This window comes from Ailuropoda melanoleuca, chromosome 12 (assembly GCF_002007445.2).
Source record: "Ailuropoda melanoleuca isolate Jingjing chromosome 12, ASM200744v2, whole genome shotgun sequence".
In the NCBI taxonomy this organism is placed as follows: Eukaryota; Metazoa; Chordata; class Mammalia; order Carnivora; family Ursidae; genus Ailuropoda; species Ailuropoda melanoleuca.
The window spans coordinates 29,005,901-29,019,000 of NC_048229.1; the positions used below are offsets into that span (position 1 = coordinate 29,005,901).

Here is a 13,100-nt window from a genome sequence, read left to right on the forward strand (position 1 = left end):
TTATTCATAATAGCCCCAAACTAGGGTGTCTGTCAATATAGGAGAATGGGGGTAGAATAACAGTTACAGATACCCACAATAAGATTAAGAAAAAGTTGACTAACTTAAAATGGGGGGTGGGGTGGAAGTAAACAAGAAACTTACAAGATTAAAGAAAAACCAAAATAAGAGTTTTTTTTTTAAAGATTTATTTATTTCAGGGGCGCTTGGGTGGCTTAGTCCGTTGAGCATCTGCCTTCAGCTTGGGTCATGATCCCAGGGTCCTGGGATTGAGACCTGCAGGATTCAGCCTGCTTCTACCTTTCCCTCTGCCTGCCGCTCCCCCTGCTTGTGCACTCTCTCTCTCTCTCTGTCAAATAAATAAATAAAATCTTAAAAAAAAAACAAAAGATTTATTTATTTGGGAGGGGGAAGGGTCAGAGGGAGAGGTAGAGAGTGTCTGAAGCCGACTCCACGCTGAGCATGGAGCCTGACGTAGGGCTCAATCTCCCAACCCTGAGATCACGACCTGAGCTGAAACCAAGAGTTGGACAGCCAACCTACTGTGCCACCCAGGTGCCCCTGAAATAAGGTTTTTATTCACCCTTAAGATGGGCAAAGATTAAAAGGTTGATGAGATACTGAGGAAATGGGCATTCTGATAGACTTGGCCTTTTTCCCCCCATGTGTGAAGTGAGGGTAATATTTGAAGTCATCATCAGTAGCTTTTGATGTGGAGAAGAAAGGCAAAAGAAAAAAAATTAAATTTCCTTAAAACTTATATCTATTGACAAGTCCTTCAGACAGGCAGAGTGACCTTCCTCTAGGAACTCAACTGCCTCAGTGTTATTACTTGCTAAGGGCAAAAGGAAATCCTAGCCCAAACCCCCCACCCCCAGGATCCTGTAACTCTACTTCAACATATAAAAATTCATTTGGAAACTTCCTTTATCTCTAACCCCTAAGATATATGTTAGCAATCATCTGCCAAGCATATGGCCCACTGATGTACATCTGAAGAGTCTCATTGAAGCAGAAGAGCGAAGTTCTTGTCTCACAGGTTCGAAGAATGAATCTTGCTGACAAAGGAGAGTAAGTAAAGCGATAGAGTTTTATTAAGCAAGCATACAGAAGAAGCTCTCAGGATTGAGAGGGGTCCTGACAGGGTTGCCAAAGTGGGCCTCCACCAGCAGTCTTTTATTTAGAACTGACCAGGATTTCCGTGAACCTGATCACCTAGCTCCCTACCCATCTCTTCCTACACACCCCTGCCTGTCTCTTACTCAATGAGACTCTTCAGATGTATATTGGTGGGTCATATACTTGGGGGATTATTGCCAACATGTATCTTGGGGGTAAAGGTAGAGATAAAGGAAGTTTCCAAAGGAATTTTTATATGTTAAAGTAGACTTACAGGATCCTGGGGGTTGGGCTAAGATTGCCTCTTGACCTTAGCAAAGTGTCAATATCCAGGTGGTTGAGTCCCTACAGAAATGTAACTCAGCCCACCTCAAGGGCTTGTCAATGGGCTGCAAGTAGTAAGGAAATTTAATAATTTTTCTTCTGCCTTTGTTTCCCACATCATCATGACTAAGGTTTTATTAGACAGTAATAAATGACCTTTTCCTAACAATAGCTAGCCCCCTCAAAGTCCTGGAAACCTTGCTTCCAAAATTCCTTAGAGATTTATGCTATCCATAACCCTCTTACAAATTGAAAGTATATAATAATTGCCCCTCACAATCCCAGTGCATCTCTTTCTGCCCTCGGGTCCTGTCCCCATGCATTAATAAAACCACCTATTTACACCAAAATTGTTTCAAGAATTTTTTCTTGGCTGTTCAATCCAAACACCAGTTCCACATCAGCTTTCAGAGTACTAAGCAAGATAACGTAATTACTACACATGAAGTGGTTCCCTGTTCAAAAAATGTCTATATGCTTAATATAAATTAGCTATTCATTTTAGTATCAAGTTCTTTTTTTTTTTTAAGGATTTTATTTATTTATTTGAGAGAGAGCATGAGCATGAGAGCACAAGCAAGGGTGGGGGGTGCAGAGGGAGAGGGAAAAGCAGGTTTCAAAGAGAGCCCTCTGGCCTGGGGCTCAATCCCAGGACCCGGAACTGAAAGCAGACGCTTAACTGACTGAGCCACCCAGGCCCCACCTCCCCAGAGTCCAGTTTTTGAAAAAGGATAGCAGCCAGTGAAATGTATTCATCAATAGAACCGGTTTGGGACAACAATCTAGAATTATCTACCCAATAAATATTTTTCATTCTCTTTAACTCAATTCCAATTATGATAATTACTTCACTAGAAATTAAATGTGAAAACATTTGAGTTGATATAAAAATCTGTTAAGAAATTTCTTCCAACAATTTCTAGTCTTCTATCCCCACATTTCTCCACCATCTACCTTATGAAGAGCATAGCCCCTCCTTCACTACTAGCTCTACTTACCCACTAGCCCTCTCACCTTTCACCCTGGAGATGTCACCTAACCACCACCACTGATCCTGGCAAGAAGAGATCTTTTCCTTAAACTAAATTAGTTTACTCTGTGCCCACAGTGAGGCCTACCGCCTTTGTCGTACAACTTTGGCTTCCTGGAACTCTAAACCATTCTGTATAAGCATTCCTTAAAGTTGCTCCAATGCTTTCCACTCCTTAAAGGAGGACGCCCGTTACTGTACGGATATGTGCATCTCTTTCAAGATGGCCGCGCCCGCTGCAAAGTTTTGCTGCTTGGCGCGCACCGCCCGCAAAGCGGAGTCCACGGCTTTTGGGCTTGGTGCGCCTAAGGCATCCATAGAGACGGGAGCATGCGCATCGCCCTTTGTGTCGCTCACAACTGACGTACAGCGGACTAGTACTGTCCTCTCAGGCAGAAAAATGAGTTGTACGACTGGTCTTCCAATATGGCGGCTCCCACATAAATCGGCCAACGGGGCGCCGCCATACTCTCTCGTAGTGTCTTTGTCTAAACACCGAAAGACGAACGGAATCTTCCACTGTGCAAGGATGCCTCCGGGGTGGTGGTTTGGCAGCCTGTAGACTCGGATGCCACAGACGTTAAACTTGGCTTTGTGAGGTGGAACAGTAGCGTTTGTGAGTCTGAAGCCGAAGTGATGGACCGTGGCTCTTTCCACCCACCCAACTGGTGCGCGAAGGCTCTCTTAAGGGGTCTCAGTTTCGCCTTCTGGGAGCGGAGTAAGGTTGAGCGAGGTTTGTGGAGATTTGGAGGTAATGGTGGGGGAGGCTTGGGTTGTCCATGAGAGAAGCAAGCCGCTGTGGGGTGGGGAATGCATTCTGTGACTGAGGGAGCGGGGTAGTTGGAAATGGTGCAGGCCTGGGGATGGTCAGGGACTGGAGTGGCCTGGAGAAAGGTGTTAGGGCTTGGGGTATTGCTTTGTAGGGGAGGTCAGTGACTGGGGCGGTCTTGAAGGCAAATCAGTCATTGGTGTTACCTAAACAGTGAGTCAGTGATTTGGATGCTCTTGGGATAGGTCAGTGACTGGGGCATCTTTCAGGTAAGGTCACTGATTGATGACGAATGATGGGAGGTCAGTGTTTGGGGTGTTCATGAAAGAAGTCAGGAATGGGGGTGTCTTTGAGGTTGTGTCAGTGTCTGAAAAGGAATTATGGGGAAGATTGGTACTTAGGACGGCCTTGAGGGGCATGTCAGCAATTGGAGCATCCTTGGAAAAAGGTCAGTGACTGAAGAATCCTTGGAACATGTCAATGATCAGGAGGTCCTTGGGAGGGTTTACTAATGCCAGTGTCCATGGTGGGAATATTCATGGAGTTGGGGGTGGGGGTTCAGTGATTGAGACATTTTTGGTAGATAGTTTAGTGCTTTTGATGTCTTTGCTTAAGTCGGTGTTTGGGATGTACTTGGGGGGAGGGGTCAGTGATTGATCTTTAGGGGTGGTCAGTGAATGGCGTGGCTTTTGGGGAGGTCAGTGCTTGGGGCAGCTTCCTTTCTTTTCTTTGAGGGTCTGCAATGGTTATTTTATTTTTTATTTTCTGGTAGACATAAAAGCAGCTAATTTAAAAAAAATCTTCCCTTTCTTTACTGAACTCTTATAACAAATGTAATTACTAATTGATTCTTGTAGGTTTTCCAGGTAAGCAGTTAGAACACCTGCAGGTAAGTTTAACTCAGAGAAAAAAATATGGACTTTGGATTTGGGCAGACCTAAGGGTTTTATCCATATTCTGCCACTTTACTATGTGAACTTAGAGCAAGTTTCTCAACCTCTCTGAGACTCTTTTCCCATTTGTTAAACGAAAACAAAAAATAAACAGTGCTAACTACTCATTCAGTTAAAGATCACCCAGTAGATACCCAAGACAGGTTAGCAAACAGTATTCCAGTATTTATACCTGTTTCTCTGGATTTTTTAGGATTTTAAAAATTTCTCATTGGACTTTCCCCCCACCGTTTCTTTGTAATGGTCTTTCTGTAAGTGCAGATTTAGTTTTGAGTACAGTTTTGGTAAAATTACATAATTTAATGATGACAGCTTTGTTTGTGTTTCTTTGTTATAAAATAATTATGTTTATGGAAAAATAAGTCATCAGGTTACATATTACTTTTTTCTTTAGACTATCATATTAACCTACGATCTAAAGAAAACATAAATTTTAGATATATATGTATTTGTGTATATCTAAAATATATATACACATACAAATATGAACTCAGACAACTCAGAAAAATCTATTATATTCATCCCCAGGTCCTGGCTTCCTGGGATAAAATAGTTCCTATGAGGGAAGGAAGTGAAGGTATGAAGATCAACACTGCATTCTTGACCAGAGACCTTGAACTAGAGCCTCAGAATAGAGCCCAGAATCAACAACAGAGCATATATTAGACTTTCTGATGGTAGCTAAGGGCTCCAGAAAATGTCCAAGTCCCAAGTGAGTTTATTTATATATTTATTTTCCATTAGGCCTTCCCTGGGTTTGAGGAGACTTATAATACATGTGTTAAAAGAATATGTTTATTCAGTATTTATGAGGACTCCTCTATACCAGATATAGCATGAAGAGATAAATGTCAGAATTTGGGAAAAAATAGGGGCGGCTGGGTGGCTCAGTCATTAAGTGTCTGCCTTCGGCTCAGGGCATGATCCCAGGGTCCTGGGGTCAAGCCCCACATTGGGCTCCCTGCTCTGCTGGGAGCCTACGTCTTCCTCTCCCACTCCCCCTGCTTGTGTTCCCTCTCTCGTTGGCTGTTTCTCTCTCTGTCAAATAAATAAATAAAATCTTTAAAAAAAAAAGAATTTGGGAAAAAATAGACAAAGGATTAACTTCACAGCCAGGTTGCAATGAGAATATGTAAATCGTATGTTCATATAAATTATTATTATTATTTTTACAGATTTTATTTATTTATTTGAGAGAGAGACACAGAGATAGCGATAGAGACCAGGACCCTGGGACCATGATCCAAGCTGAAGGCAGATGCCCAACTGACTGAGCCACCCAGGTGCCCCAATGTGCAAGTTATTTTAAGTTCGAAAATAGATTATAACCCAGAAAATTCTAAACAGTTCATAAAATCGAGCTGCACACTTGTCTTTAGTATTAGTAGTTCAATTCCATAGGCTCCTGGTGGTCTGACTTTATCCAGGGATAATACCTAGATTATCAAGAAAAATGGATGGATTCTAAGACCATCATTTGGTCTTCCACAAACAGCCCTCAAAATTCAGTTTTTTCTTTAAATCAGTGGTTTTCAATTCGGGATGATTTTGTCTGCCTGGGGGACATTTGACAATGTCCGGAGACATTTTTTATTGTCATAACTGCTAATAGGATGTAGTAAATAGAGGCCAGGGATGCTGCTAAACATTCCACAACACACGGTACAGGCCTCCACCACAAAAGGTTATCCAGCCCAAAATGTCAGTAGGCTTGAGGTTGAGAAACGCCAATTTATATTCACTAGCAAACATTTCCAAGTTACATCTATTAGCAACGTTTTAGAATGTTTCCTTCATAATCTCAGTTCATAATCCATTTCTTCTATTTTAAAAAAATTCCAAAAAAATTTTTTAAAAATTAAAATTCCAATTGCATTAGTAAAGCTTAAAATGTTCTCAGTTTCAAAGTTCAAATAGTACAGAAGTTTCTAGAGCTAAACACTTAAGTCCCCTATTAATCCTTTTTCTTCATCCTCAAGATAAACTATATAATAACTTAGGTGTATTCTTTTGACTTCCCCTGTCAGGATTTAAATATGTAACTAAATTTGTATATATTTGAGTTGGGGGGGGGCCTTGGCCAACCCTCAGGTTCAATGATTCTCTGAAAGAACTCAAAAGGACTCAAAAAAAGCTCTCACAGGTATGAATTATTATAGTGAAAAGATACAGACTAAAATCAACAAAGGCAAAAGACACAGAGAGTCCAGGAGAGACCAGGCACCAGCTTACAGTTGTCCTCGCATAGTGGAGTGGCTTGAATAGCATTTCATTGACCCAGCAATGACGTGTAACAACAGGTGGGAAGTGTTTGCCATCCAGGGAAGCTCACATGCCCCATGGTGTCTAGGATCTTATTGGGAGTCAGTCAGCACAGGCATTCAGCACACATGACTGACCTCAGCTACTGAGTCGCCAGCCCCCAAAATTCAAACTGATAGAGCATAGCCCAAGGTTTCAGGAATGTGAAAATACCTGTAGAGGGCTGGATATTACAGGGGTTCGGAGATTATCTCCCAGGACCAAGTCAGGGGCCGGTTCTCCTGAAGACAGGCCTTTCTTTGGAGCATGCAGTGCTTGGGGAACCCAGGCCTGCTAAGTCAATGCTTTACCACACAGAACCTAATACCCATTGTCATAACTGACGTTACAGTTTATGTACTTTCTGTAACTTATTAAATGCACTTAACCGAGTACCTTGGAAGTCTATCCCTATCAACATTTAAGTAACAAAAATAATAAGTGAAAATTTTTTCGAGTGCTTATAGTGTGTTCTACCTACTCTAAATTCAGTCATTTGATTTCACAACTCAGGAAGAAATGTATTTGCAGTGTTTTAAATGCTCATGGTTTTTCACTGTGCTGTCATTCATGTTACTTCTTTCTTGAATTCCATTCACTTCCCTCCTCCCCTCTCTGAAGTTCAATCTTTATAATTTTTCTCCTCCCCATTGGTGCCCACGTGGTGTACATTTCTTTCTTGCCTTATGTAAATGTGTTGTATTCTCATGCACTTACATTCCCCTCTCTGCAAGCTAGTGTGCTCCTTCAGGGTAGGAGAGAATCTTATATACAAAGGAGTATCTAGTGCAGTATCTGACTATGGGTGCATTCACATAGATTGTAGATAGTTCCTAGATTAAAGGACTTGAGGATGTTCTATTCTATTTCTCTTTTGTGAAAGAGGGAACATGTACATCAATGAATGACTGGAAGCAAAAAGACAGGATATTTTAAATAAAAAAATACTTTTTCCTACAAAGTATAATGCAACACTAGTTATACAGAAAGTAGTCAAATGACTTACCGTAGGAAAAATATTATACTTATCTTCACAGTATTAACCAATGATAATCCCTTTAGAAATGAATAGGAATGTTCTATTTCAGGGGTCACTGTCATTCAAGGATGTGGCTGTGGTTTTCACATGGGAGGAGTGGCAGCTACTGGACCCCATTCAGAAGAACCTGTATCAAGATGTGATGTTGGAAAATTATAGCAACCTAGTATCAGTGGGTAAGCAGAGCTTTCCCAGGGTAATGTAGGCAATCAATTGCCTTTCCTTTCTCAGTGATGAAATGTGTGGCGCCTTACAAGTACCTTACTTTTTTTAACTTGAATTCATACATCATAGATTTTAGTACCTTCTGGCCTCCAACAGAGTGCTTTTCTTTCACTCCCAAAGTAAAAGGTCATTATTTGGCTATGATCCAAATTGTACAGGCCCTTAAATATAACCTTCCCCATTTTTCAGAGGCCTTGTAGCCCAAGTATTTGGGTCCATGGATCCACTATAATTTTCCTTGAGTAGGGTACCAAGTTACCACAGCAGATGCATTCTACCAGTTGGAAAATGGAACACCATGGATAACAGAGGAAGAAATCCAGAGTCAGATTCATCCAGGTGAGTGAAAAACCAGCCCTGTGACATAAATGGAGGGAAATTCCTGTTTGGTCAGAAACAGGGAGGTACCTATTGTTTGGAGAGATTTTGAAGTTTTTAAGGTCTGAGTGTGACAGCACAGGGGACATAAGTTCCCACATATATTAATATTGGCTCCCTTTTTTTTTTTTTAAGTAGGCTCCACGCCCAGGATGGAACCCAAGAAAGGGCTTGAATTCACGACCCTGAGATCAAGACCTGAGGTGAGATCAAGAGTTGGACACTTAACTGACTGAGCCACCCAGGCGCCCCTTGACTCCACCTTTTAATCTCTCCATATTAGGATTCTTTTGCTTGGTTTTTAAAAGAATACATTTCTGGGGGCGCCTGGCTGGCTCATTTGGTAGAGTGTTTTCAGTGTTGTGAGTTCAAGCCCCATGTAGGGTGTGGAGCCTACTTAAAAAAAAAAAAAGTTTCCAAAAAAATAAAAAGAATACATTTCCTTCTCTTATGTATTTGGATCATATTCCACTTTAGTTCATCTTGGAACTTGTTCTCCTAATCTTTCTCCCTGGCATCCTCAGTTTACCTGCCTTCTCCTCATCTCCATCCCCATTATTCTTGGTTATAGCTCTCTTGTCTAATATACTCAGCATTTGTAAATTGTCCCTTGTCTCCACATTCTATAGTTTATTCCATTTTTTTTCTCCTTCCACTTACAAATGTCTCAGACTTTCATTGTATACCCAGCCTCACTTCCTCTTCTCTGCTTGGCCTTTCCTATGGAATTCTATTACATGGTCATTGTGGCTCATTGGTCTCCTTTCTAGAAGACACCTGGGAAGTTGATTGTCATACAGATGGGCACAAAGAAAATCAGGGCAACCTTGAAACTATGGAGAGTCACCACGAAAATAATGCATTTAGAAAAATATTGTCTCTAAGCCTAAACTTTGATGTCCCTTTAGCACAAAGATCCCATACATTTGACATACTTGGGAAACATTTGAAACCTAGTTTAGAGTACATTAATCAGAATAAAAGCCATGCAAGAAAGAAACTTGGATTTAATGGCTATGACGAAGTCTTTCTTTATACTAAGCATGAGAAAATTCATACTGGAGAAAAATACAATGAATATAATGTACATTTAAAGGCTTTCAGCCATAAGTCACAGCTTATTAAACATTGGAAAACTCAAACAGGGGAGAAACAGTATAATTGCCGTGACTGCAGGAGAGCCTTTTCCCAGAAGTCAGACCTCATTAAGCATCAGCGAACACACACTGGAGAGAAACCCTATGGTTGCAGTAGATGTGAGAAAGCCTTCAGCCGGAAATCCCATCTCATTTTACACCAGAGAACCCATACAGGAGAGAAAACTTATGGATGCAATAGATGTGGGAAAGCTTTTACTGATAAGTCTTGCCTTAATAAACATCAGAGAACTCACACAGGAGAGAAACGGTTTGAATGTCGTGTATGTCAGAAAAGCTTCAGCGATAAGTCACAACTCACTTCACATCAAAGAACTCATACAGGAGAGAAGCCCTACAGATGTGGTGAGTGTGAGAAAAGCTTCAGCAACAAGTCACAGCTCATTATTCATCAGAGGTCTCACACAGGAGAGAAACCCTATGGCTGTGATGAATGTGGGAAAACATTCCCCCTTAAGTTCAGCCTCATTTTACATCAAAAAACTCATACAGGGGAAAAACCTTATGGATGCAGTGAATGTGGAAAAGCCTTCATCCAGAGATCTGAGCTCATTAGACATCAGAGAACTCACACAGGAGAGAAACCTTATCACTGCAGCGAATGTGGAAAAGGCTTTAGTGTAAAGTCACTCCTCAATACTCACTGGAGAACTCATACAGGAGAGAAACCCTATGGGTGCACTGAATGTGGAAAAACGTTCTCCATCAAGTTTAGTCTCATTCTCCACCAAAGAACACATACGGGTGAGAAGCCTTATGAATGCAGTCAGTGCCAGAAAGCTTTCACCCAAAAGTCACACCTCACTATTCATCAGAGGTCTCACACCGGAGAAAAACCTTATGAATGCGATGAATGCCACAAAGCCTTCAGCCGGAAGTCCTATCTCCTTATTCATCAGAGAATTCACTCGGGAGAGAAACCTTATGAATGTCTCCAGTGTGGGAAAACTTTCTCTCACAAGTTTAGCCTTATTATTCATCAGAGAATCCATACAGGAGAGAAACCCTATGGATGCAGTGAATGTGGGAAAACTTTTCCTATCAAGTTTAGCCTCGTTTTACATCAGAAGACACATACAGGAGAGAAACCCCATGAATGCAGTGAATGTCAGAAATCTTTTGCCCAGAAGTCACATCTTATTATACATCAAAGAACTCACACAGGAGAGAAACCTTATGGATGCAGTGAGTGTTGGAAAACATTCTCCCACAAATTCAGCCTCATTTTACACCAGAAAACTCATAGAGGAGAGAAATCATGAATGAAGTGAATATCCAGAAGTTGTCATTGAAAGCGAATAGCTGATTACACCAGAGTTTACATAGAGAGTGAAACCTTAAGACTACAGATGTGGACACACTCCCCCCCCCCCAGACTCACGCCTCATGCTTATAAGAGAATGGTACTAGGCAGAATGCCAGACAGGAGGAATTACCTTCCTTCACACATGTCAATTGAATGTAGCCAGAAGGAACAAATAGGCGGGAACATCTGTGTGTGTGTGTGTGTGTATTGATTGTGAGGAGGTTGTTGGCATGCAGTGGTATCAGAGAATTGACACTGAGGAAAAAATTCTATACTTCAATGAACCTGGGGTATCCTCTTTTATGGTTATCATGTGGGATGTCATTTCCTGTAATTGTGACATAATCAGCATTATGGAAAATTTTAAGTATGTAAATATAATTGTGACATAATCAGCGTTATGGAAAATTTTAAGTATGTAAATAAATACACTTGTCAGAAAACAGCAAATATATCAGAACTATGTGAGAATATGTGTTTTACATCTATTTTTAATATTAAAATGATTGTTCATAATTGGGAATTGCATGTGTTAGCATAGCAATCATGACTCCCTAGTACATGTACTTAAATGTACACAAAACTTGCCAATAGAATAGTCTGCATTTAATCTTTATATCATTACAGTGCTATATAAGTTGTAATTGAACTACATGGTTCATTATTTTAGTAAGGAATCTTAATAAAATACTGAATATCTCCTCCCCTGCCACCCATTTCCTGGTATTTGTAAATGGGTCTGGAAGATTTTGAAACTTCCTTGAGTAAAATGTTTTTTTCATCGATTCCAAGGTAGAATTTCCCCCTACACATAATTAACAATGAAGTTAGAATGCAGCACACAGTTGATGACTTGGCAGATTTAAATGGAGGGGCGCCTGGGTGACTCAGTTGTTAAGCGTCTGCCTTCAGCTTAGGTCATGATCCCAGGGTCCTAGGATCGAGCCCCGCATCGGGCTCCCTGCTCAGCAGGAAGCCTACTTCTCCCTCTCCCACTCCCCCTGCTTGTGTTCCTCTCACTGTGTCTTTCTGTCAAATAAATAAAGTCCTTAAAAAAAAAAAGATTTAAATGGAGAACTTAGTACACAAAATAATGGTGTATCACACAATCAAAGGTATCTTAGGTTGGATGAAATACAGTAGAAGTATCTGTAATAAAGAATTTTGTTTCTTCTAAACCAATCAGATATTTAGGGTTTGAAGATAATGAGTATTCACAAGTTTTATACTCTTTTGAATTCTAAACAGTTTGAGAGATCATGCCTGATATCAGAAGACAGAAATTAAATACTAGCTTTGGGGGCGCCTGGGTGGCACAGCGGTTAAGCGCCTGCCTTCGGCTCAGGGCGTGGTCCCGGCGTTATGGGATCGAGCCCCACATCAGGCTCCTCCACCATGAGCCTGCTTCTTCCTCTCCCACTCCCCCTGCTTGTGTTCCCTCTCTCGCTGGCTGTCTCTATCTCTGTCGAATAAATAAAATAAAAAAATCTTTAAAAAAAATAAATACTAGCTTTGGTCCTGCTACTGCTTGATTGGACAATGTAACTTGTTCCTATAGTCAAATAAAGTAAGCTCCTATTTCCCCTCTCCTGTACAAGGTACACTTCCCTTTCAAAGAGCATAAGTGAAACTGTAGAGGTGTTTTTATTAATCCCTTTCTAGAAATGTAGCTGGAAAGTCTCATAAATTATTTTTCTTAAATTAAGGGACTAAACTCTAAGATAGAAGGAGCTTGGTTTTAATTTTACAAAAGCAGGTTTCCTTTTCAAGCACATTGGTTTACATTAAAATGGGGGAAATTACAACTATAGCAGGTACTCAGTTTAAGGTGGTTGAATGTACTCAACACGACTTCATGACTTATACTTACATGAGACTCCAATAAAGACAAAAGTTACAATATAGCCTGAGAAAAAATAAAACACAGGTAAACATTAAGATGTTCTGCAACATGCAGGCACAGATTCCAGGGACCTTTTTCAGTCACAGAACACCATTTGTCTCCAAATCACAAGCCACCAACATATATGTGATGTATCTCAGTTTCAGGGAAATCAAGGCACAAGTTTACTCAGGGGTCTTTTGTACTCACTAGTCACATAGCCAAAACCAGCCTTTGTAAAGAGGGGTAAATCATCCATCTCCATGTTTCCAATAACCAATGTAGATTAGCTGGTTTACCCCCACATTAAGCAGTACCATATAGCATGAGAGAGAAAAAACAAAACAAACCAGTAAGAGGGCTAAAATCAATCCCAGGGACATTGACAGACTTTCTAGCCCAAACCCAGGAACCAACAGTCTCACACATAGGAGAGTTTTGCAAGTCTTGGGAGTGTGAGGGGTGATTATGAAATGTCACCTACAATATGATGTAATGGTTAGCAAAATAAATGCTACTGTTCTACCGTCTGCATTTCCAAAGGATTTGTTCAAAAATGACTGGAAGATCTCCATTGTCCTGAGTGTAAAGCCTGGGAAGTTGACGAGAGCACTGTT

General features: G+C 40.8%; 1 protein-coding gene across 1 annotated transcript; it reads left to right on the plus strand.

The window, feature by feature from the left end:
• The first annotated feature begins 2,874 nt into the window (after positions 1-2,874).
• LOC100480633 (zinc finger protein 84) lies at positions 2,875-11,117 on the plus strand. The gene is made up of 5 exons (XM_034639090.1): positions 2,875-3,224; positions 4,100-4,131; positions 7,585-7,711; positions 8,007-8,099; positions 8,909-11,117. The coding sequence occupies exons 1-5, from the start codon at positions 3,110-3,112 to the stop codon at positions 10,555-10,557; spliced, it is 2,016 nt and encodes a 671-aa protein (XP_034494981.1). The 5' UTR covers positions 2,875-3,109; the 3' UTR covers positions 10,558-11,117.
• The last annotated feature ends 1,983 nt before the right edge of the window (positions 11,118-13,100 follow it).